Below are 27,808 nucleotides of genomic sequence, written 5' to 3'. Positions count from 1 at the left end.
AAGTGTACTCAATAACTTTCGAAAGTTTCATTGCGATTGGATGATTATAGAAAATCCCCCAAAAAATCCTGGCTACGCCACTGAGGATAGATGTACTATGTCCTGCCAAAAAATTTTGCGGGAGTATATTCAACAACCTTCTAAAATTTCATGGTTATAGGTAAGGTCCCCCAAACAAAAATCCTGGCTACGCCACTGAGGAAAGATTTACTATGCCTCAAACGTTTGCGGGATTGTGCTCAACAACTTCCAAAGTTTAATGGCGATCGAATGAATAGGGTAGTAATGCATAAAAAACAAACAAACATACATACATACTTTCATTATTATATAATACTAGCTGAAGTGCCCAGCGTTGTGTGGGGAGAATAGGTTTATAACATATAAGGCCTCCCAAACAAAAATCCGAACTACGCTACTGAAGATAGATGTACTATGCTCTACCAAGTACCTTTGCGGGAGTTTACTCAACAACCTACCAAAGTTTCATGGTGATCGGATGGTTACAAATGAGGTCCCCCAAAAATTCTGGCTACGTCACAGAGGACAGATTTAATATGCTAAAAACCTTCACGGGAGCGTAATGATCAACTTCCCAAAGTTTAATGGGGATCGAATTAATGGTTTAGGAGTCCATGAAGGACAAACAGACAGATAGATAAGGTGCCCTCAAAAAGTCCTGGCTACGCCACTGAGGAGAGATGCACTATGCCCTATCAGAAACCTTCGCGCGAGTGTACTGAACAACTTACTAAAGTTTCATAGCGATCGGGTGGTTATAAGTGAAGCACCCCCAAAAAAATCCTGTCTACGCCACTGAGGATACATTTAATATGCCAAAAAACCTTCCCGGGAACGTACTCAACAACGGAGTCCATAAAGAACTAATAGACAGACAGACACATACGCAAACTTTCATTTATATATATATATATAGACAGTGGCGGCGGTTGGACGTTAAAAGTGAGGCGGCAAGACATGATCTGAATATTTATATATCAATGTTAATTTTCCTGGTTGTTTCTAACATTTTATTTGACGAAAGGTTGTAGGTAACTAATAGGATACTATTTTTTCAGTTAAAATACCGTATATCGTACGTGATATTTTATTAAGTAAATTGACAAGAGCAAGGCAAATGGATACTAGCCGTTTGTACTCTAAAACAACGAAAGTGTAAGATGAAAATTAATTCCTTGTTCATGAACATCTTTAAATTCTGCTTGGAAAATTGTATGATCAGATTATTTAATAACTAATTGCAAAACAAGTAAATAGAAAAGATAATATTAGTCATAGTAATGAATAATGAGGCGTGTTTTGCAAAAGTTATATTGAAACTGGAGATAAATGAACAATTTATATTTTAATACCACACGTGCCATTAAATGCATGTTATTACTCTTAGAAAGTGAAAGATAGTAAATACTACAAGCATATCCAACGACATTTAAAGAAATACTCAATTGTAATACTAATTGCTTTCAATTGCAATTAAAACGCAATTTCTGCAGGTTTCTTAACTTCGCAAGAAGTCAAATATCCAATACGTACTCATGCAATGGCAAATATTATATGGCATGATTTTTTTCCTATAGACCAGTAATACATACAAAAATTTTCCATTTCCAAATGAAACTATATTCATAAAGTGGTTACTTCAAAAAAGTGCGAGGACAACCGCCCCGTCTTGGCACCCCTATTCGCCGCCCATGTATATAGACTAGCAGAAATGTCCGCCCTTCGTTGATCTAGTTTAGAACCCCTCCCTTAAGACTTCGATTGTCTAGTACGAGAATAGATGCCACATCTAAACGAAACATTTCGTTGGAAACATCTCGGTAAGAACATCTCGCTAAGAACCTCTCGGTAAGAACATTTCGCTAAGAACCTCTCGGTAACGAATCCCAATCGAAAAGTCTCGAGAGGTTCAAACAATCGAAACGTTTCGATTGTAACATGTCGCAATCGCGCGTGCTTCAACCACCGAAGCCATGAGAGTTAAGAAATTTACGTAACGAAATTTAGTTTAGTATAGTGCTAACTTATTTTGAATCACAAATGTGCAAGAAGTGAAAACTATCGGGATACTACTAACTAAAGTCCTTAATATACATAATCAAAATTTAATGCTATTTTTTTTAATATAATATGCAGCATTTTACATCAACCATTTTTATGAGTACAGTAACCGAAAGCATCCTCATTTTGAATCAGATAGCATTCGTCTTTTTTAGTGACCAGTCAGCAAAATTTGCTTAGTGACAATCACACAATAATACTAATGAGGAGGCTCCTGTACCTAGGTATACTGTAGCCCCATAAAGTGAAGCTGCATAAAGGAAGGTAAATCTACATTTATTTATTTATTTATTTATTTCATTTTCCGCCGTAAGAACTTAGCGTTCATGGCTTCGTCAAGAGATACAGTTACTATTACAAGTTATAATAATAATAATTGCAAGAGATACGCTACAATTAGTATTACAATTATTAAAAAAATAATATATAATAATACAATATATAAAGTAATAATATAAAATATATACGTAACAATAAAACAAACTAAGTGTACTTTTAGAGAAAATATAAATTTACCTTGTTTTATATATTTTAAAATTCAAATAAATTTTGATATTTACATTATAAAGAAAGATCACAGTGAAGATATTCATCTAAACCATAGAAAAGATGTTTGAGTAACAGTAACTTGAGGTGTCTTTTAAACTGCAAGTTTGGCATTCGTTTGACACGATCTGGTAATTTATTATAAAGTTTTATTCCTATGTGGTGTAACGAATTTTGAGTTCTTGTTAGACGGAAATTTTGGATATGAATATGATTGGTTGTTCTTGTGTTGTATTCGTGTAGGTCCGAGTTGAGTTGAAAGTTTCTTTTATTCATATGTATAAATGATGTTGTTTCTAGAATGTATATACACGGCAATGGTAATATTTTAAGTTTCTGAAACAGTGGTCTACTTGGTGTATGAAACGGAACTGATAACATTATTCGTAACATTTTCTTCTGCATCGTAAACACTTTCTTTGCATAACAGGTATTACCCCAAAAAATGATTCCATACGATAGAATTGACTGAATCAATCCGAAATAAATTGTTTTCAATGTTTCTGTAGTTAGAATCTTACTAACTTTACGTATAAGATATATTTTTGCACTTAGTTTCCTCAACAAATCATTCACGTGATCGTCCCATGTTAACTTAGAGTCCAATTTTATCCCTAAAAATTTACAAGAGTCAGATACCTGTATGAGTTCCCCGTCTATACGTATTTGATGTATATTTAGAGAGTTCAGTTTTCCTTCATTGAAACTCATTATAGTTGTTTTCGCTGCATTTAAGTTAAGTTGGTTTGCTTTTATCCATTCTGTAATTTTATCTGTCGTGTTCTTAAATATGATTTCCTCGGAGCAAATGTTATTTGGAATTTCAACTAAAATATTTGTATCATCCGCAAAAAGTACGCTTTTGTTTGGAACTATATAATCAGGAAGATCGTTAATGTAGATAAGGAAAAGTATAGGACCTAATATTGATCCTTGTGGAACTCCGTGCCTAATGTGTCTTACCTCTGACTTGGTTGGACCTATTTCTACATATTGCATGCGGTTAGTCAAATAGGAGTGGAACCATAAATTAGCATGACCTCTAATACCATAACTATGCAATTTATTCAATAAAATTTTGTGATTAACAAGGTCAAAGGCTTTTGTGAGATCCAGAAAAATTCCATATATTTTATTTCTTCTCTCTCTCGCTTTATATATATCACTTAGAAAAGCAACTACAGCATTGTTAATTGATTTGCACTTCCTAAACCCGAATTGGCTCTTCGTGAAGATATTATTCTTTTCCAAAAAGGGCACTAATCTGTTATACATAACTTTTTCTAAAATTTTGGAGAAAACAGATAGAATAGAGATAGGACGATAATTTCCTGGGTCAGTAGTTGATCCTTTTTTGTGTATAGGTCTTATTTTTGCAAGTTTAAGATCTTCTGGAAATGTTCCCGTTTCAAGAGAGGAATTGCATATATCAGTCAACGGTATAAGAAAATATTCGGCACACATTTTAAGCAAGTAAAAAGGAATATCGTCGGGCCCAGAAGATTTTTTCGTCTTCATTTTTTTAATAATCGATCTTATTTCTAACTCTGTGGTAGATATTAAGTATATAGATACAGAATTACTAGATAATTTTATTATGTTGGTCTTTTCAGACTCAGAATTTGAGTATGTTTTCGCAACGTTGGCAAAAAAATCATTAAGTAGGTTTGCAATATGTTGTTTATTTGTTATTTCTCGGCCATGCTGAATTATTTTTTTAATTTCTATTTTTTGCGTTTTTGATGCGGTTGATTGTTCATTTACTACTTGCCATAGTGTTTTGTTCTTGTTATCAGATTTAGATATCCTATTTGATGTGTGCATTTTCTTTGCTTCTTTTATTACACCTTTAAGAATACTCCTATATTTATTAAAATATTCTTTTAGTTTCCTATTATTCGTCCTTTTTACAATTGTATGTAGTTGTTTCTTTCTCATGCAGGAATTAATTATGCCTCGTGTTATCCAGTTGTATCTGGTTTTGTGAGAATATACCTTTATCTTTTTAAGTGGAAAGGCTATTTCGAAATAGTGCCTAACTGTATTAAAGAACTGTCTGTATTTATTGTTTACGTCATTTTCTAGTAGTGTGTCCGTCCAGTCTTCCTTGCTAAGAAGATATTGAAAGTACTCCACGTTCGTTTCATGAAAATTTCTTGCCCACTTACATTCTTTTCTATCAATTTTCCGATCTTGGGGTTGAAGTGTTATGTTTATTTGAACTGCATTATGGTCGGAGAGTGATGTGTTAAGATTATTTGCTTTAAAGGAAGTAGTTTCATTATCTATTATAATTTGATCTATACAAGATTCTGAGTTTTCTGTAATGCGGGTTGGAGTGTTTATAGTGTGTTGTAGGCCGAAGGATTGCAAAGTGTTTGATAATAATGTTAGGTGATTTGATGGTGTCAGGAAATCAATGTTTAGGTCGCCACATAATACGATTGGTTTACTTTCTTTCTTAACTAGAGTTAACAGTTGTTCAAATTTTTCAATAAAACGGGGAAAGGAGCTGTCAGGTGTTCTATACATGACTATTATAATGAACCTATGTCCTGATTTTTCGATTTCTATTACTGCATGCTCAAATGTCTGTTCCTCATTCAGATACATGCTGTTGTTTTTTACCTTATACTTTAATATTTTTCTCACAAACATTAAAGCACCACCGCACCTACTGAATGTCCGGCAAAATCCACCAACACATATATAATTTGGTAGGACTGTATACTCTATTTCATCTTCCCTCAACCAGTGTTCGGTAATACAAATTACATCTGGGTTCATCAGCTCAGTGCTTGTGTAAGTCACAGAGAGTTGATTTACTGAGAACGAATAGTATATGTAATAAATTTATGCATGGATTTATACAATAAATCTCTACCCAATTGCGTTGAAGTCAAGGCACACAATTTGAAATATCTATTAAAATATTATAATTCACTTATTTCCTTCTTAATGTTTTCCAAAGGATTTGCGGCGGGCGACATGAAAATATTGTACTTAGCACAGATTAAATATAAGGAGGCTATCTGTATAACAACTAGAATTTTTTAACGATTAAATTTTTATAAACTTTCAAAATTATAGAAATAATAACTTCAATTATTCTTGTCACCCAAAAATCTGAAGTCCCAGGGCCCTCCCGGCCATAGGCTACATCTTCTGCTGCCTTCAAACGTATGTTTAGAAAGTTATATTATGTATGAAGCTCTTAAATCTAAGATCTTAGTAAAGACGGTCCACAAATTCCTTCCCGTGAGCGCTATAGTGTAATAACTCGGGAATGAAACGCGTAATATGAATGTGAATTACTCAGGAAGAAAGTGTTGTTCTTTGACTTATTTTCCCCAAGAAATAGAATATTCTACATAAGTGCCAAGACACAAGAGCAACAGGAAAATGGCCTTATTTGGAAGAAAAGTGTTCAAATTTTTTTATTCGCCAGAAGAGATTTCCAGAGACTTATGCCACGAGACATGGAGTTTTAGACGCTTCACATGTTAAAATATCGAAACAAATGTACATTTTGTTTCAGATGTTGGGGTTCAGAGTTTAATATCATTTCATGGCATCCGTATAATATCTTAAAACTTAAATGTGTACTGTTATGCTTTTTGCCTAGTATACAGTGAATACAGGTAGCCAGATCCTACTAATATGGCCCCGATTAGTCAAGACACGTCTTGTTCACTGCCTCCGAAGAGTCGAATTGTTTGAGAAATTAAGTGTGCGAAGTGTTGTAGAATAGTAAGAAATGGTATCATTTGTGATAATTGTGATAAATGGAATCATTTTCGCTGTGCCGGAGTTGATGAGAATGATTTACCAGCTGAAAATGAGCAGTGGTTTTGTCCAAAGTGTAAGACGGAAGCTCAAAATAATGGGTTGGTGACGGACGATACTAATAAGAATAGTGAAGCATCTCTCCTGAAAATTATTGAGATATTGGAAAATGACATAAGAGTTCTGAAAAATGAGAATGAAGAGTTAAGGAAGAATACAATATGTATATCTCAAGAAAGGATTGAAGACATGACTGCAGACCAAAAGTCAGTAAACCCTAGACGATGGGAAACTGTCCCTTACAAAGCCTCAAAAAACACTAAATTTAAGGTTAATAGTGTCAACTTCCCACCCTTAAAAAATAGATTTGACCCATTATCAGATTTGCCTACTGAAGCAGAAGGTGGAAATACGATACGACTAGTGATGGGCAGTGGGAATATTCCCGGTGGGAAGGAATTTAAAAATGGGAATATTCCCGGGTTTTTTCCCTGACCTATAAATTCCCGGGAAGGAATTTATTTCCAACTTTTTACTTTATCTTCCAAATTATAAGAACCATATGACTAATTATTTAAATATATTATTATTTTCTTGTAAATTTTAAAGAATTTGGAGGTTAAAAATTTAAAATTGTATGACTGTACTTTACATAACTAATAATATGATTTTTTAAGTTCCATTTGAATTTGCACTAAAGTGTAAGCTAATTGTTTATATTGGGGGCCCAAACTAGCAAAAAGTAGGATGATTTACGGAAGAAATGAGTTGATAGTGATGTTCAAGTAGTCATGAAAGTATCGAACACATTTTTTTATGGTAGTAAGGGACTTGTACAAACCGTAAAGAAAAGTGGAAGTGATTTATGTGAGACAAGAAAGTGAATTCTTGATAACGAAGATATAAAACAACGTGCCATGCTGAGCTCTAACCCGCCTTCACTCGCTAACGCTCGCTCTGCAATGCTGTCTGAATTTAATGATGGTAACTTAATTTAACGTATGAAACTATAAAACAACCGCATCGGAATAGAATATCGCAAAAAAAAAGTAGGTGCAAAAGCTGGCCCCCAATGCTAAACAACAGCCAAAATTAGCAAAGTACTAATTTACAAATGATGAAAAGGAACCATTTTGTAAAGTAATTTAGAATCAAGTAAACTTATGTAGAAATAGAGATAAAGTACTATTAATAAACCCTGAACCACCGTTAGTAATAGACGTCGGTCTATCTCCTCTCTCTGACTCGAATTTCTGAAGAGGGACTCGAACTTCTCTTACATGTGAATTAACGCACGGAATTTTGAGAAATGGGCAGGAGGAAAGGTCGTATGTGGCAATGTAACATGCAAAATTATAAAGATAAGAAAAATCTTGTAAATATTGTGAACATACATATTTATGCGCAAATTTCGAAAAAAATTGTTTATAACATTTAAAAATTTAATATGTTTATAATATCAGTAGTAGAGTCAAGTTTAGAAAAGCCATTTACATGTAAATTTAAACTGTTTAGCGGTTTAAAAGTATGTGGACTTACTGTACCATTTTTAAAATATATTTACTTTCATAGGACCCTATTGTAAATAAATATCCATTTATGCGTACTCTCTAAATATAATAGAATATTAATAAAATAACATCGTTTAGAATATACATTTTAAAGACTCCTCTGGGGACAACAGTAATAACATACTGTGATATAAAAACGAATTTATTTTTGAAACCATAATATTATAATAGAATGCAATTTTCTTTGTGATTGTACATAAACTCCCGGAAAATTCCCATTTTTGGGAATCTTCCCGGGAATATTCCCGAAAAATATCTTCCCGGGAATTTACCAATCACTATCTCTGACTAATTTCTGAAGAGGTACTCGGATTTCTCTTACATGTGAATCAACGTATTACATGTGAATTTCGAGAAATAGGTAGAATGAAAGGTCGTGTATGGCAGTGTTACGTGCTAAAATATAAAGATAAGTAAGTATCTTCCAAATTTTGTGAACACAAATATGTATGCGCAAATATTGATAAATTGGTGAGACATGTATCTTCTGGCATTTACCCAATCTAATTGGTTTATAAAATTTACAAATTTAATGTGTTTATAATATCAGTAGTAGAGTCAAGTTTAGCAAATCCACTTATACATATATTTAAACTGTTTAGCGGTTTAAAAGTATTAGGACTTACTATATAATTTTTCACATATATTTAATTAATAGAACATATTGTAAATAAATATACATTTATGCGTACTCTCTAAATATAATAGAATATTGATAAAATAAAATAACATCGTTCAGAATATACATTTTAAAGACTCTTCAGGGGACAACAGTAATAACATACTGTGATATAAAAACGAATTTGTAAACAATGTATAAAATTTGTAAACACTTTAGAAATGTCACCTACTTAGATATTAGTAACTTGGGGAGCAAATTTCATACTGTCCATGGATTTCATCTTAATAGATTGGGTAAAAGAGTTGTTAGTGATAAGATCTTAGAGGCGGTTAACAAAATTGCCAAATGTGAATCTGACCCTATTCCTCTGAATGTTGAAACCAATTCTTTTTTAGGATAAGTCTAGATCAAAATGTAAATTCATTCAGTACGTCTGTACATATAGAAAGTAGTAATATTAGTAATCAATCTAGGCCTAATGAAGTAGTAACTTTTTCATGGAATATCCAAGGATTATCTAATAAATTCGCTATAGTTGAAGAATATGTTTATAATCTGAATGTTGATTTTTTATGTCTTGTTGAGCATTGGCTTCATCCTAGTGACATTAATTTTTACGTCCTCAAGGGATATGAACTGAGTAACAGCTACTGTAGACCCATAAGGAAACATGAGGGATGTGCTATCTTTATTAAAAATAAATATTCTCATAGGCCTATCCTTAGTGTAAATACCATGTCTATTGAAATGGTCTTTGAGGTTACAGCATCATACTTGCCTGATATTAACACTATTGTTGCAGCTGTATACAGACCAAATGTTGAATGTAAAGATTTTAAGTTATTTATTGACAGAATGAACAATCTTCTAGAGCATTTAAATACTTTTAGCTCCAATACTATTTTATGTGGGGATTTTAATGTTGATTTTAAGTTGGAAAACAACATAGAAAGTATTACGTTAAATAATGTGTTCTCTTCATTCAATCTAGCTATTGTTACTACTGATATTACCAGGCCTAAAGTTGGAGGTGGTAGTTGTATTGACAATATAATCACTGTAATCGACAGGTCTATTGATAGTTCAATCGTAAAAACTGCTGTCTCTGATCACCGGGCGGTCTTACTTAAATCTGAGGTGTATTTTCTCAAGGTAACAGATAAGACTAGTAACAATAAATGTAGGTTAAGGGTTGGCTTAATGAGAGAAGATAACATAACAAGATTTCAAGAGGTACTATCATTAGTTGACTGGAACTTTATGTATAGCTCCTTGCACGATGCTAAGGATAAACTAGAATTTTTTATGTCTGTAATGTCGTTCTCAACTGAAAGTGCGTTTCCTGTGAAATACGTTATGTGTAAGCCAACTAAACCGAAACCTACTAGAGTTAAGAGTAAAGAAATTGATAGACTCAAAGCAAAATGTGAATTATTATGACTATTACAGTAGTACTGGCTCAAGTGTCATAAAGAATTTATATAAAATCAGTAAGAAAATGTTATATAAACTAGTGAGAGAAACTAGAATTAAGGCTAATGATAATACCATCAACAACTCTGGCAATAAGTCTAAAGCAATGTGGAATATCGTAAAAAAAGAAATTTATCCTATCTACAATAACATAAAAACCTCTGATAACCAGCTGAATGCCTCTGAATTTAATAACTTTTTTGTTAACAAAATTGAAGAGATACTAAGGGAAGTTTCATCATACCCTCATAATAATGATTCAGGTTTTTATTTAAATAAATTGTCTAAACCTACCACTACGTTTAATTTTCATCCTGTTGAAGTAAATGATATTGAGAAAGCGATTATTAAAATAAGTAGCAGTAGATGTGAGGATATTTATAATCTGAGTCCTATTATGTTAAAATATGGTGTAAATTTCATAAAGGAGCCTTTAACTCATAACCTCTTGTATATTAGACTGTTATTTTCCTGAATGCTTTAAATTAGTGAAAGTAGTACCTATAATGAAAAAAGGAAATAAGTCTTCTCTTGATAACTATAGACCAATTTCACTGGTTCCAGTTATATCTAAAGTCTTTGAGATTGTTTTGAATGAACAGATTGTTAACTATTTTGAACATAATAATTTATTTAGCAATTCTCAATTGGATATAGATCCGGGCTAGGAACTATTAAGGCTGCTGTCTCATTTTTGGTAAATTGTATTTCTGGGTTGGACAGTAAAAACTTTGTTCATGTAAAACTATATGATCTATCAAAAGCATTTGATACGGTGTCTCATGATATTTTGTTGCAAAAACTAGAAAACTGATGATCTGAATATTTGTGTTAACTCACGACGAAAAGACTCAGTTCAGTCTATATTAAGCATCACCTCAGATATTATTAAAGACTGGTGTACTTCCAACTTGCTTTGTATTAACTCTGATAAGATCAAAGACTTGGTGCTTACCTACAATAACAAAAATTAGAATGCAGTACTTAAAAAATATTCCGCTTCTTTTTTGGGTTTTTTAATTGATAATCATTTGAACTGGGATCACCATATCCTTAAAGTGGAATCTAGAGCTAGTAAAGGGGTTTATCTAATTCGTAGATTAAGACTGTGCGTAAGTTTAAAGGTACTTAAAACTGTTTATTATGCACATATTCACAGTCATTTAAGGTACGGAACGATACTTTGGGGTCATCAGTCCTCCATTAAAAGCCTATTGAAAATACAAAAGATATGTATAAGATTTATGCTCGGTCTCGCTAGTCATGCACATTGTAGGTCAAGCTTCGTTAAATTAGGAATTATGACAGTACCTGCAATTTTCATATACCAATGTTTGCTTTACATCAAGGAAAACAATCATATTTACAATGAGTTAGGGTACTCTCATACGTATCAAACTAGAAACAGAAACCGTTTAGGATTATTTAGATGTGAATATAGTAAGACGCAGAAGACCTTTTACTATATGTCAGTTAAATTTTATAATTTTCTTCCTATATTTCTAAGAGAACTTCCATTTCTGGCTTTTAAAAAAGAAGTACAGAAATTACTTATTAATAATTGTATATATAGTGTTGAAGAATTTTTTTGAACTCAAAATTGATAGTTAAAATATTTGCGTCTGTTATCCAGTAATCTTTGTTTATATTATGGTATATTATGTTATGTTATATATGTAACCCTAAAAATTTCAACTTTTATTTCTGACGATTGTAATACATCTGATGTTCTCAGATGTTTCTGTAATAAAATTTATTATTTTTATTATTATGAGTATGTACAGTGCCCGGACATGTGTCCTAAAGTTATACTGAAAAACATATCAATCACAGGCACGCAAGCTACGTGGACAATAAAAACCGCGAACGCTGTCCAACCAAATGAAGGAAAGGCGAAGCTGGCGGCCTCATGTTAGCTCGGAAGTCCGTTCGAAGAAGCTGACGCGTCAGCTGTGATGCTATACGCGTAAACAAAAGTAATGACTGACAAACTGGTTTTCTAAGTGATAGGCGTTACTATATGAAGTGTAATGGGTTAAGTACTCAATCGTCGAACTAATTTTAGGAAATTTACGGAGTGAATTGAAGTATTTATTTGTAAGCCAGACTGTACGTGATGGCCAAAAGGACTATTTGGTGGAAAGACACGCTTTTTACGATTTATTGGTGTCGAATATAGCTTGGAAGTTGTCCGTAAATGAGAAGATTAAGAGACATCGTGTTTAAGCTTTCTCGTTTTAAATAAAAGGGTTAACCAAAAGGGTTCAAGTTTACAAGAGCTACTTCCCGTTTGGAAAGGAGGAGAAACGCCATACTTTTGGGAATTATTGATTGACTCTCAAGGACATTAGAAAGTAGGTAACAAAGTAACATGGAATTAGTTCATCAGTTATTGGAAAAGAAGACAAAGCGTACCTGGTTTCCTCTGTCCTACTGTTTGTTTGTTTTGACGAGTTGCGCGTTTCAAATGCTCGATTTGACGCGAGTGAATGCAACTTGTAGATAGGTCAGCGTACACTGATGTAGGTGGCGACATCAGTTACTGAGGAAGGAGAAAATGGCAGGTCTGCTCGTCAGGATGCTCCCACATGTAACTTAAGTTGTAAAAAGTCCGATTTTTATCGGTGTGTGTATAGTAGTGATTTGAGTGCCTTCTATGTTACTTAATCTGTGATAATATTGTGTGCATACAGTATTCAATATTATATTATAGCAGATTTCAAATGATAAGCGGCATGGCCTTGAGTTGGCTTCACGCGGCGTCCAATTGGCTTTGAGCGGTGTTGACAATTCGCGACAAGCAGTCCTGCACGCTGACTTCTCGCGCTACTGCGAATCTTGACAATACCAGAGGCGCTTACTAGAAATATTGTATTAGCACATCAACTGCTCACTTTACGAAGTAGAGAAAAGAATTACGAACACATACGTGAAAACTACATCTTTTTATGTGAACTGGTTGTTATGATACACGCTTTTAAAGGTTTCCATATAAAACAATTAGTAAAACGAGCGATGAGTCCCGCGTCTAATTTCCAGTGGATTTTTCTTCAATTTGGAAATAGAAGTCAACTTTTATTACAGAATAATCATGGGTGTAACCAGCAGGTTGTTCTAGGGGAACATTACTTTCAGGGGGAGGAAAGCTTTTCACACAGTTAAAAGAGAACAAATGATCTCTTTCAGAATATGAAAGCATTCTAACTCACCATACATACTATACACATGTTATATTTTTACGATGATACCTTATCAAAAGACGGATTTTGAAATTACTGAGTTGAAAACCGGATTGTAGGTGATTCAATAACCTATTCATAAGAAAACAAATGCTGTTTATAGCAGTCTGTTTATCTGACTTTGTAATTATATGGGTTAAAACAGTAAAGGAAAAAAAAACTCGAAAAAATGCCAACTCAGATATTATTATGCAATAATCTATTAGAGAGTTCATACGGTGTGCTCCCAGTTAGGGAAATGAGAATATAAAGCATATGGTTCATTTTAGTTGTTTTAATTAGGTACAGAAACCGTATTGATGATGCTTGATTTTTTTTTTAATTTTCATATTTTATTATAAACGTCCCTCATTTGCATTAACTATTACATAAGTTTATTAAACGCATACCACGAACCTCATTTTGGAGTTGGAAATAGTTTGGAAAGACAGGGCCCCCTTTTCCCCCGTAACTATATATATATATATATATATACATGCCTAACATCGTAAGAACAAAGTATGGGAAGTTCGTAATATTGTTTTGAAATTTACTTCGGGATAAATTCTTCCTTACTCGACAGAAACAACGCAGTATGTTTTTTTTTCCTTCACGTTTCACTACCTTACATATATGCGACCACTTATTCCCTCTTTCCTCCTCCAGCAGGGATTCAAAAGCACCAGGCGTCTGAATGGTGTCGTAAATTATCGTAACCCAAAACAAACTCGATTATATGGACTTGCTTAGGAATCAGACGGATTGTTTTTGTGTGACCTAGACCAACCTCAAGAATGTTATTTGTTATGAAAACTGAGAAGGAAACAAAGGTGCTGGTTGTGTTGGAACGTAACTTCTCTTCTGGCATAAACAGAATTCATCAGTGTCTGGGTTACTTTCTTTCGTGGTAGTTCGTTTCTTCTCCAAAATTATAGTTGACAATGTCTTCAAGCAAACCGAGTACAAGTGCGGAGCTTTCTTTTTTTAAAAAAAATTAAAATAAAAAATAAGGTGCTACGAAATCAAGCTCGAAGAGTTATTTTTTATGTTTACATTTTTTTTAGCCCAAGATAATAAATTTACAAGACTCAGATTCAGACAATGACGAAATATTAACTGCCATAAACGATAGTGAAAGTAGTGTTGAAGACGAGTGTTTAGCATATCCACTGGAAAAGTTAATAGGTAAGTAATTTAGTTGCTATATATACTTCTAGGATGCACAGTCAAAATTCTTGAGTTTGCTGGAATACTATATGTACATTGCTAATAATGTTGCGAATGTTTGTGCCATAATCTCAACTGGAGGAAGAGCGAGAAGGGAAAGGGGAGTCCATGATCCGGCAACACCGCGCGGAATATCGCGCACCATTGGCTATTGCCCGTGATGCTTTAAATCTGAAATACACAATAGAAATCATCACTTGCTTTATGTGCCGATGAATGTCGCTGAAGACAGTTCTAAGGTGGGATTCTCAATTTCGTTTGTAATTGATGTTTTTATCAAGGACTAAGTACATCATTCTTCACATGTTACGAATTATTATTTTAGATCAATAAAATGCAAACAGCATGTCACATTTTGAATTTTTACAGCTTTGTAACGCTAAGCACTTCTATGCTTCTGAGTAGGTCATTCTAAGCATTACATTTAGCGTGGTTTATATTTCTTGGTTAAAATTACCGATCAATATTTTCCGTATGGGAAGAATTATCGGAAACAAAAGAAACCATTTTATTGGATCTCTGGCCGTCTCTATTAAAAAAATAATATATTCCTTTGCAACACGGTTTCGCAACTTTCTGTTGAAAGTTGCTCGCATATACGCAACGACGATTTGAGGTATGTGAAAATGAATGCTTCCTGTACCTTATTCTCTTTTTCGTTGCATTCCTGACATTTGCCTTTGTACTTAATGTGTTTTCTATAATGTGTTCAGAAAAATATTGCCCTTGTACATTTGGGTCGCTGTGGCTCAGTGGTAGAGCGTTCATCTCTGATGCTTGGGGCCCCGGGTTCGATCTCAGCCCCCGCCAAGTGAAATTTGTGGTGAACAAATACCGTGTGCGTGGTTTTCCTATGGGTTCTCCCGTTTTCTCCCACTTCATTTCAACATTTCATTCATTACTCATCATCACGGTCTCCTTCACCCTAACTGGCATAAACGTGGGACGTAACACTCAAAGATTTTGGCCCTTGTACTAAATGTGTAGGTATTTCCGACTGGTACTTCCTCTTTTTTTATTTCATTCTTGAAATTTGTCCTTGTACTTGAGGTGTTTTTCTAGCAATATCTGTTTGTATATCGTATGGGAAGAATAATAATGTGGCCTTGTACTTAACACTTTGAGCGCAGAGGCAGTTAGCACTGTCCTTTTCTCGCTCGTGTAAGGATTTTCGCAGTTTTCACACTATCATACAGTAGCGATAAATGAAATAATATATAAAATTTTGTTTAAATAATAAAGTATAGTTCTTGTTTGAGCAATAAGCCTGGTTATTTTTTCGATATATTTGATATCGGCATATTTGCGACATTTTTGAAAGGAACTATTTTCTGATTTTGAAAAAAAATATAGACATCAATATAAATATTACAAAGATACAAACTGAGTACAATAGCATTATTTGTACAATCAAAATGCATGTCACAAAACGTAGAATATTGTGTGATGCATAGCAGAATAGTATTCGCTTTTTCACCAAAGACAAAACATAGCATGCACAAAAAGTATTTTTAAAGTCTTTCGGTATTTCGTAGATCACCGCAGTTGTAAATGATGTTTTTCTTTTGTGTGTGTGAAATAAATTGAAATAGACAAACCTTGCAATCTGGGCAATAATGCGTGATGTCCTTTTTTACATTCTGTCCCTTTGCTTTCCCTTTTTGCAATGCATACTACGCATCTTAACTTGTCATCCGTCTGGACTTTGCTGACGGTAACTTTTCTGCAAAGTGCCGTTCAACTAGGCGGCCAATTTTCGTGCTAATAGTATTTTTACTTTCGCACTCCGTGGTTCCATTGACTGTGAGCATAACCTACGAATAAAACTCGAAATATATATTTTCTGTGATTCAAGTATGTTGTGCACAATCACCACATTGACCACTTCGATCAAAATCATGTTAGCAACCCGTCTCCACCATTTCGTGTTTTTTTTGTGTTTGATAACAACATATAATAATTTTTGATCCGAGAGGTCAACTCCATTTTTGTTGGAAATATAATCCATTACTGATGCTGATTTATCTGTCTATATTTCTTTTTTATTTGTTACAAACCCCACATCTAATGTGCTCCTTGTGGATAACATCAATACGTCACGTTTATCCGTCCATTTCATCACTAAGGTTTTTCCTTGCCTTCTGTATATTTGCTCACTTTTCTTCAATTTAGCAACCTGTACTTCTTTCGTTGTTTCATAGGTATTCCCAACAAACCCTCTCTGCATAGTTTCTAAAGTTTTTGTCAGTGGCACACCGGTATAGAACCTGTCTGTATAACAGTGCACGAATATAAGCAACAGAAACGAGTGTGGAACATAATAGGGTTGGCTGCTTTAAACCAAGGTGGTTTAAACCAAAAAAACGAAAAATGTTCGTAAAAGTGTAAGTGTTTGTAAAATATTGATGAACACACATTTGTAGGTTATCACGTTTCACTTACGTATATTATTCGTATTATATTCAGCCCTAAATTCCCCATTCATTACTCAAAAAGATTATACTATAAAAGCAACTATTTTTATAAGTTTATAAATGTTTGTGTCGTGATCTTTTTGTAGTTGTTATTATTGTTATGTAATTGCAATCAAAGAAAAATTCTAACTATTCTTTCGTTTCAATGTTTACTATTGATAAAATACATAGAAATGCCATACTTTGTGTGTGAAGGGGGGGAGGAGTCATACAGACTCCGCGACAGGCATTTATTGAAATGAAAAGTATCTTTGGTATCTATTTATGTATAAATGAGTCTGAGCCAAAGTGGACTCAAATAATTCGTATCTTTAATCACTTTTCTTACTGATATGCAGATTAAGTCCTATTTCTTTAATTTGGACCAATAAAAGTCGTTGTTAACTAATTTGAACTAAATTAGTTCCTCTGTACTCCGCACTACTTTGAAATTGTCCATATGTAACTGTGTATAATGGTTTAACTTGTTCAACTGTTTATCTTTTTGTCCTTTTGAAATAACTCTTGACAGTTATACTAAGAAGCATGTAAAGATCAGTACAACGTATTTCTTTTTATGAGGATTCCTTTGTGAGTGAGTCGGCAGACGTATCGCATTTGTGGCCAATTACTCCTGGTTCCGTGTTCAAATGAAGAACAGTTTCTCTCGGATGTAACTGGAGAAGCGGTTTTTATTCCGCTTTAAGCTTATGTGACCCCTTCCAGCATAACCCGGTTGTTGCATAATAACATCAAGGCGAAACAAACTTATTTCTGTCCATATATGATATGAATATATGGAGCAAATTATTTAAACCATAAAAACCTGGTTTAAACAACAAAAAAAAAAAACGTTTTTTTGGTTTCTTCAATAAAAACCATGGTTTTGCCAACCCTGGAACTTAACTTCTTTCCCGCCACGTTTCGTGCAACTATACTGCTATCTTCTGGTAAAAAGCTGAAAACAAGCCCCAGAGACCATATCCTTATAACGAAATCAATTTTCATAGGGATTTGGAGGCCATATATAACACAATTCTTTGATCCGTATAAATACGGACGTCGCGTCCCTAGAAGGACCACGCGGTCCGTATATATACGGACTTCGCGCACAATGTGTTAATGTATGACTATTTGTGGGAGAATTTGAAAACATATTGCATGTCCCGTGCACGCGGATACTTCTTACTTTTGTACAATCTACAAAAATGGTTATATTTGGTGTACAAGCGGTAATACAACACATAACAAACCCACCTCACGCTGTATTCACACCTGGATTTTTTGTGTGTTCTATTGCTACTTGTACATGATATAAAGTCATTTGTGTAGTTAGTGCAACAGTAAGAACTATCCACGTGCACGGGAGCTGAGAAGTAGCTTTTGTAAACAATTACCTATAAAATTAACGATGGTCATTTGTTGAAATTGTGTGAAGAGTATTGTCTACTAAATTGGCGCATACTTTATCGCATGTGTGGAAATGAATTGAAACTAACGAAAGGAGAAGTACCATCTAACCTAACCTAATTTACTATTTTTTTTGTATTATTTTTGGGTGCTGGTGTTGCTTTCCCGCATCACATATTGGAAGATTTAGAGGTAAGATTAAATACTTTGCATAAAAAGACATGTTTAAAGGAACAAATTTCTGCAGTCAAAAGAATTAATTTCAAAGCTGAATGTTTACCAATGTACAGGTACTAGTGTGTATTTTATCCGTCGTAATTACAGGTGCTTTACGACTTATGAAAAAGGGGAATGCATATAAAGGATGACTCTATTAGATACTATTTTTCAACAATGGTATATTTCTGCACAGTATACGGACCTTATATTTTTGTTTAAAATTTGAGCGTTGCTAGTATGAGACCACGGCAGGTAGTACTGACACTGTTATCATTGCCAAAACCTACATATTTTCGTTATCCTCGCTTACGTGAATACCAACCATCGCTGACGGACCTGCTCCCTTCGGGTACACTTGCACGCTAATGCACAGGTCCACAGTTTCGCCATGTCTGACTCAGTTAAATAGGATTCGTGCTCTCTATGGTTCACGTAGCACAAGCTAGTTCGTGTTTCATGTACTAATGTTTATGCCATACGTATGTCCAAACTATTTCGACAACTAATCGCTATAACTACTAGTTACACTGCGTCAATTCACATTTCCTCATCTGTTACTGAACTCGTGTCGTGGCGAAACACAGTCCGCTGACAAGTGAAACAAAGTCCTGTGTCACTAGTTTTTTCCATCCTTTTTAAATTGTGGCATTTTGTTACTTTCATAAATAAATATAGAACAACGATGCAAAGAACACAACAGCTACATGAGACTTCAGGAACCCGAAATGTCTGAAGTAGCAGAGCATAGTTTACATCTGTGGTACAGAGTCAATTTCACGAACACCGCCATTGTTGTTGTATTGCTTCGACGTGCGCTTTCACTCTTGATCCACGCAACTATTCTTCTTTCCCAAATATATTGTTACTTACTTGCACTCTCCTTCTCTACTTTATGGCAGTACTACACGGTATAACTACTAGCTACAGTATGTCAGTTCACACTTCCTCACCTGCTAATGAACTGTTGCAGTGGTGAAACACAGTCCTTTGACAGGAGATTAATGTTTCAATAGTTTTTGTTCATCCTATTTAAATTGTTGCATCTTTTTATTTTTACTTTTGATAAGCATCTGTAATTCTATACTTGTGATTAGCGATTACCTTGTGCGTGCTTTGTGAATCAGTGATACTGAACTTCATATATATCGAACTTTCTTTCCATTTTTAAGTGGTAAAATGTCGCCTAGAACTTGGTAGTGTTTTACTTGATTATTCGATACAAATTTCGATTGACGCATCTCAAACATGATATTCTTACATATCTGTTTTTACCCATATTAGTTTCAGATCATATAATTGTTCTAAACTGTAGTGCTTATATTCAAGTTTTGCTTAGTTTCAGTTAATCTAGAATCATTTATTCTATTTGAAAAGAATAAGAGTACATTGATGATACATTTCTCTACCTTTCATTGAATTATGTTTTCCACGAGCGATTTGTGTTCTGTCATATAACAGAATACAGCTGAAAACAAGATAGTGAGGAGACTATATTTCTCATGTATAAAATATTTTTTTGTGGTTTTGCTTTCGAACAATTTATCTTCCTGCATATAAATGTGACAAGGAAATACTGTAGTATATTTAAAACGTCGATATACCATCTACACATTTATATTATTATTGGCGGGGGTGGGGGCGGAGTGGCTCAGTAGTAAAGCGTTTGCCTCTGGTACTTGGGGTCCGTGGTTTGATCGCAACTCGCTCCTGTACTTTGTGGTGGACAAACACCGTGCTCGTGGGTTTTCTCGGGGTTCTCCAGTTTCCTCGCACTTTCTTCATTTCATTCGTTTCTCAACCACCGTCTCCTTTAGCCTAATCTGCATACTCGTGGGACGTAAAACAGAGATTTCTTTCACAAAGATATTATTTACCGTTATAATTAGTTAAATCTACTTTCGAATAAGAAACTTTTTTCGTACTAATTATAATTTATTTCGTAATGATCTTACATATAATAATTAACTAGTATATATTATAAATAGCAGTAAACAAATTAATCATATATATATTTTTTTCAGAAATCTTTATGGAGTCTTCAGACTGTCAAAGTTCTTGAATTAAACAGCATTTCTATTATTTCAACAATTCCTCGAATAAAGTCGAAATGGAAGCAGAAAATAAATGTTTTAAGGATTCTGATTATAACCTTTCTAATAGTATTTCTAGTGTTCTGTTATCTGCGTCAGGTATGGAATATAAGGATATAGTAAGAAATGAAACAAGAGAATATAATGGCGTTAAAACATCTATGTTTGATAAATCTTCTGTGCGTAAATTTGAAATCGGTTTAGCTGGCTATAAGCATGATGGAATAGTAGATTGGAAATTATCCTCAAATGCGGTATGTCTCGTCAGGCGCTTATCAATATCAGATTTAACTACGAACACTAATCGCATCAATTGTGATAGCAAATGCTTGGAGTCAGAAGGCAAAAGATTTAGACATAATACAGGGGAATCAAGTAACATGCCTGGCATTATTGATAATGCAAGAACCGAAGCTTACATGAAAGAAAGTTGTTGTCGAGAGATAGATCGGAGTTCAAAGGAAGTCAGGTACGCATGCATTCGTCTCTTTTTTGGGAGTTTTTCATGAATATTTTCTACATTTTTTAGTTGCTTCAGTTGCATTTTTTTCTGCTGTATTTACTTCGTTACAACCCTCCTACTACTGAAAACAAAAGAAAGCCTCTAATAGCACAAAATACCGTTTTTCTAAATCAAAGGATCGTAATTAAGTTAAGGATTGTGATCTATGCAAGCACATGATATTTGAAAAGATGTTTTCAAGTATTTTTCTCGAATATAGAATTGGAAAGTATGGTTGTTAGATACAGACATTTGAATAACTGACTCACAGAAATTGATTGGAAGTTTTAAATTTTCAATTAAGTCTTAGTTGCGATCATATTTATTTAATGCCTGTTTCTGAATCTTTTTAATTCCAACTATCTAAACACATATTTATCATAACAATATACGAGAAAACACGCAACATATTTGTATGTACAGTTATGTCCAAAATGACATAACAGTCTTCTTGTAAGAATATAATTTGATAATGATTTTCGAGGGTTCTTTTAATACTGACGCTGTGTGTATAATGGAGAAATATATATTTGTGGTAAATTCCATAGGAAAATAATTATAAATCCGAAAATTAGAGTTGGTAAAAACAAACTGTTGTTAAATGGACAACAAAGTTTTATTTTCGTTTATTGTCCTTATTTACTGCTCTTTTGGCATGATATTTAACACATACATGTGTTTGACGATTATACACATACTAACATTATAAGAAATACTGAGCAAATTCGTTATCAAATTATATTCCTTCAACAACACATTTATAGACATGCGACAATAATTTTGGACATGACTGTATACATTCTAAGAAACAAGCAACATTGAGGTGCTTTTATTTATCCCTCTTTCATTACCATCGTGTAACTTATTGGTTCAGAAGTGCAAACATTGACTTGAGAATACAGTGAAAACCTAAAATACATGTATCCTACTACCCCTAGCAAGCTTTCTTAATAACTCGACAATTTTTTAAATTTGTATTTGATTTTAATTATTACTTTGTTTCATATACCCATCCAATAAGCAAACATTTATCAAACAATAATTATTCCAGACGCGCCAAAAAGATTTTCAATTTTTCACAAAATATATGGTATCAATTATGAAATTCCCGAAAATTTAACCAACAACTGTAGAGGAAAATACACACAATTAGGAAAGGAAACAGGTCCAGATTTTCTGTACTGAAAATACATCCATGACGAAATGAGTTAATAACAGTGCGTAATATGATTTTCGTAAAAATGTTATAAATAAAATTTAGATTGGTACCAATCCAATAGGGCAAAGTGAATGGACAAAGTTGTTTTTCTTTCAGGGTCCATTTTCATGAAGCATTGACATTTCTACGAATATATTATGTGCGAATAGGTTTCATTTGATAAATTATTTTAGAGATCACGAGAAAAGAAAAGAACTTTTTTAAAATTTTTTTGATGTGTGGAAGCGTTTGCAAAATATTCACCATTTAATTACATGTTTTTCGACATTCTGGTAAAACGCGTACTGCTTATAAATCACCAACATTGAAGGTCAAATGATCAAACAAAATTGTGATAAGTGAATGTCATACGGTTAACAGTTGTTAACACATGATACAGGAAATTGTAGAAACCAAACTAGATATCATAACAGTTAAGATCACATACAGGTGTTGTTTGAAAGTGAAATTCATGAAGAAAAATTCCTATTTGTTTTTCTTCATCTTTTCATTTACATCGAGTCCCCTTCAACTCTCCATATCAAGGGCGCACTATCGGACAAATATCAATCTCTAGTCGTTGTGCCTAGTATCATTTCACTACCTTATTTAGGTTTGATTTCTTTATCTTCACCCTTTTGTGGTTTCTAGTTATCAAGCACCTTATCTCCCTGTGAGCTCACACAAAGTTGTGACCATTTAATCAATAATGATCCAGTCAATATCCCTGAAACTTCTATTGTCTTGATACTTTCAGTAATATATGAAAGGATATAAAGTTTTAACTGACCCCTAGTGATATATGATAGCGGACCGTATGGTACAAACTGCACTATCCATTGAGTGCGCCCTAAGAGAGTTCCCTATGTCACTTTTTGTTGCACGTTTATACTTTTAGCTATTTATAGTTTATAAGCAGTGAACACTTTGTCTGAAGGTCTATGAACTCATTTTATAAGTGGCATTCATTTTGTAAGCTGTGCTCCAGAGTAAAGCCTATAAATCTGACGACATTCTTAATCTTTTCGTGTTATACCTAATTATTTCAAATTTTCGAAAGAGATTTCAGCTCCCAACGAATATAACCGTATGAAAAAATGACCGTGTCATTCAATCGGCCCTATGATAGCTTTCCGATCTCATTTTTTATTCCTTCTCCAAATTTTCAGTTTTTGTAATTTTTATGCACTTGAAGCTGTATATCCGTTCTATAACAGAAACTCTTTGAAACAAATAATTTTCCTGATTAAATTGTTACTTAAATAAAAGAAAAGTAGTTTAAGGCTTGAGGTGTCATACAATTTTCCACTTTCTAATCGTTGGGGAACCTCACCATAAAGGATAGGGATGATTAGAATACTAAAAACACATACTATGTAATACTAAAATGAATTCATTTAAGATTTAGGACCCGAACAGCAGCTTTATTGACGAATTCGGAAGAAATCCAAGCACACCCAGATTTATTTCCTTTATGTGTATTAAATCTTCAGCATTCTGATACGAAGGAACCCTAGGGAGCGCATGCATAATTTCGAACTCATACGGAATATTAATAGTATATCCAATGCTTTTGGAATATTATGAAAAATAAAACAGTAATGGTATATTTTACGGTATTTTTAGGTCAAATCATTTATCTTATAATGATTGTTTCAGAACATCTTTCATAAATTCTAAACTAAGATGTACAAATGGAGGACAAATTACATGCCAGGATTGTGGAAAACAGTTTAGAAACAAATACAGTCTAAAAGAACACATTATTACTCACACAGGTGAAAAGGCTCATTCCTGTCAAAGTTGTGGTTTGAAGTTCTCTACAAGATCACGCTTGAGACGGCATTTATCAATTCACACTGGAGAGAGACCTTTTTCTTGCGATGAATGTGGTAAACGTTCAGAGAGAGAGTTACCTTGAGATACCACATTTCATTACATACTGGTGTGAAGCCTTATTGTTGCCATAAATGTGGAAGGAAGTTTGTTTTTCAATCAGTTCTCAATTATCATTTGAAAATACATGCTGAAGAGAAAACCGAATTTTGCCAGCTATGTGGGAAAGGGTTCAAGACAAAATCATATTTAGAGAAACACAAAAGAACACATTTAAGTCTTAAACCTTTTTGCTGCCAGGAGTGTGGTAAAAGGTCTTTTGGAAAGTCATATGGTAATTCACACCGGTATTTTTAGGTTTGCTTGTAATCAATGCGGAAAAATATTCGCATTTAAGCATGAACTTAATCTCCACTTGTTAACTCATTTTAATGAGTATACTCATGTATGCCAAGAGTGCGGCAAGAAATTTTTGGTTGAAAAACGCCTCGAACTACATATGAAATTTCACTTCGGAGAGAAATCATATGTTTGCAACAACTGCGGAAAAGGGTATATACGTAGAAATGATATGATAACGCATATAAGAACTCATACAGATAAGAAAAGTCATTGCTGTAATGAATGTGGAAAAAGTTTCTTACTAAGACAAGAGTTAAGAAGGCACATGATTACTGATGTAAATGAGAAAACTCATTTTTGTGATGTATGTGGTAGGTGCTTCATTTGTAAGTCATATTTGGAATTCATTCGAAAATTCACCAACGCGAAAACCTTTATACATGCGATGTGTGTGGTAACAATTTCGTTTCTAAATATGTTTTAAGAAATCACCTTTTTATACACAGAGAAAAGAAAGCTTTCTCCTGTGACGTATGTGGTAAACTTTTCAGTCAGAAAACTGGGTTGACAACACACAAGCAAATACATATAGGTGAGAAATCTTTTTTCTGTGAAGAATGTGGTAAATGCTTCTTTCAGAAGCATATGTTACGAAGACGAATGATAATTCACACAAGTGAAAAAAATTATATGTGTCAAAAGTGTGGAAGGAAATTTGGTAGTAAATCTTATCTTAGAAGACATTTCTTAACTCATTTTGGTGAGAAACGTTTTACTTGCCACTATTGTTTTAAAAAGTTATCTACAAAATTTGCTTCGGAAAATCGTATTTTAAGTCATGTAAAAACTTTTTCGTGTGATTCATGTGGAATGCAATTCAAAAAGCAATCTGCTTTGAAATCTCATCTATTTGCACATTAGTAATGAGAAACCAGTAATCTTTTAAATATATATTAGGTGTTTGGTACTTCGGGACGTATATTATGAACATCAGCAACAGTCATCAGGTTGTGTTCGTTTTTTTTTTTCACTTAAGAAATGGTAAGTCATGGAGAAAAGAATTTATCGTTTTGTAAATATTGCAATAAATTTAGTGGAAAATAAAATTGTATTTTTCAAAAACTGATATTCAAAAATTATAGTCTAGCCACAAGTTTAAAAAAAAAATCAGATAAGACATCTATTTGGGTTTGACAAGATATGTTGTACTGGCGTATCAGCTATCTTAAATATTAATGTAGCAAAGATTTCCAACGAATACTTTATTTGCATAGCACATTGTATTGTTTAATAAACTAATTTTGCTCCTATCAAGACTATTAATATATAAATATTAATATAATATGAGATTTCTTGTGGCAAGTATTTCGCTTTGTAATCTTCGTGGCTAGTATGGTATTGACAATATTTGTCACATTTTCTAATCTGAGAAAAAACTATAATTCCTTCATATAAAATGTCAACTTAGTGCTAGGAGAATCTCAAGAGTCATGTTCCAAAATTACGAATAAACTCTTATTCAACATGCGTAATATCTCGTATTCATTTCTCTAATGTAGTAATTCACAAAATCAAATTTGAAACGTTGTTACATCTTCAAATGAACAAAGGTATTTCAGTTATCAACACTGCGTTGAATGCAAAATTTTATCAAATAACGAAATAGTATATAACGATAGAGAATCTAGAAGTAGAAACAGCGTTGACAATATAAGAAAAGAACAACTTTCTTAGAATATGTCAATCGCTCCTATGTATCAATCTGTAGAACATGTTTTAGTGAAGGTTTGAAATGTAACAGTTAAAAAATTAATACGTCGGAAGAGAACAAAACATTAAACATGACAGCATACTTCACTGTAATTATGGTTTTACAATTCATTCAGAAGTTACCAAGAATGTTGAATTTTAATTGAAACCTTCTGCAAATTTGTCAGGAGCTACATACTAGGAACGAGTAAATAGGAGAGACTATAACAGGAAAATATAACACTAACTGTATTTACAAAATTGCCAAGTTATGAACGAAGGAGCATGAGTAGAATATCATACGTAAAACCTTAAGAGAGCTCACAACTAAAACGATTTTGCAAAAATATTGGGAGAAAAGCTTTATGGTTTACTAGGAAAGTTTTTCATCACTCTAAAGATGACTGAAAGCTTTTCAAATAAACAATTAATACACTACTCGTCACCCGCACCCACAGCTTACTCAATATCATTTTAAAAAAATCGTTAGTAGTGTTTGTTTTATTTGCTATAAATTTGAATTGTGTAATAATTTGAAGTGCAACCATTTAAACTATAACTTAGGATCTCAATACAGTCAATCTAGTTGTGTTGCGGGATATACTTAAGAATGAATTGTCAATATCTGCACCCTGTAAAAGCTTCAAGTGTTTTCTCTCCATTACAGTAAAAGTTGAAGTGTTGCTTCGAGATAAATGCCCACGTTGGGAGTACATGTTTCAAACGAGTTTTTAAAATTGCAATTACACATGGCATAAGATAGACGTCTCTAAATCACACACCTTCTCGAAATGTGGTGCATTAACTAAACAGGATGATCTACATAGTTCCGTGGATAAGCACTGGAAAGCATGTAAGGCATTCCAACGTGGGCGAATGTGTGAAACGGTTAAGGGTGAATCTTTCGAGTCCTCGTCTGGATACACAAATTGCACTGTGGCAAGGTCGCAAATAAAGAAGCATGGATTAGATCAACCAATCTATCAAATTGTTATATCGATTCTTTCCACATGGCAGCTGAAGTCTATGTTAGTTTACACTAGCTACACCTATTATGGTAGCAATCAATTCAACTGCTTGTTCTGTTCATAGAGTAATGAAAATTTCTCCAAGTTAATTTGCCATGTTGCCACATTGTGAAATTTTGATTCCCCATAGCGGCTTAAGAAAGCCCATTATATAAGAAACAAAGAGGGCATAACATTATATAACATTTTAACTTTATTTGGCCTGTAGAATAGTGGGCGCCATTTTTAGATTACCCGATGTATATAGAGAAACAGATATCACCATCTCATGGGTGATTCCTAGTACTTAAATAAATGGAACTATCGCAGCTCAAATTTAATCGAAAAAAAAATTAACTCTAATGGGGTCAAATTCGCTTGCACAAATTGTTTCTCTTTTTTTACTATTTATTCGTGTATTTCAATACTACACAATAGGATGCGTTGCAATGGCATTGAAATTTAAATCGGAAAATA

At 33.5% G+C, this 27,808-nt stretch overlaps 1 protein-coding gene across 2 annotated transcripts; it reads left to right on the top strand.

Annotated features, from left to right (window-relative positions):
• Positions 1-1,972: 1,972 nt before the first annotated feature.
• LOC145690821 (uncharacterized) lies at positions 1,973-26,107 on the top strand. 2 transcript variants are annotated; one of them, XM_081766129.1, is made up of 3 exons: positions 1,973-2,346; positions 20,629-21,166; positions 24,057-26,107. In XM_081766129.1, the coding sequence occupies exons 2-3, from the start codon at positions 20,715-20,717 to the stop codon at positions 24,316-24,318; spliced, it is 714 nt and encodes a 237-aa protein (XP_081622255.1). In that variant the 5' UTR covers positions 1,973-2,346; positions 20,629-20,714; the 3' UTR covers positions 24,319-26,107. The 2 variants fall into 2 exon arrangements, with proteins under 2 accessions (XP_081622255.1, XP_081622254.1); XM_081766128.1 differs by lacking the exon at positions 1,973-2,346 and having other exon boundaries at positions 15,278-21,166.
• Positions 26,108-27,808: the final 1,701 nt, after the last annotated feature.

This window comes from Thermobia domestica, chromosome 7 (genome assembly GCF_964235325.1).
Source record: "Thermobia domestica chromosome 7, izTheDome1.hap1.1, whole genome shotgun sequence".
Taxonomy (NCBI): Eukaryota; Metazoa; Arthropoda; class Insecta; order Zygentoma; family Lepismatidae; genus Thermobia; species Thermobia domestica.
Note: the sequence above shows the minus strand (reverse complement) of the source record. Positions and strands in the feature narration are given on the sequence as shown.

What these genes read in the sequence shown, in the direction of transcription:
- LOC145690821 (XM_081766129.1), top strand. Translation starts at nt 20,715, where the DNA reads ATGGAAGCAGAAAATAAATGTTTTAAGGATTCTGATTATAACCTTTCT. An exon ending in CGGAGTTCAAAGGAAGTCAG is followed by an intron (nt 21,167 to 24,056) that starts GTACGCATGCAT and finishes TGATTGTTTCAG; the next exon opens with AACATCTTTCATAAATTCTA.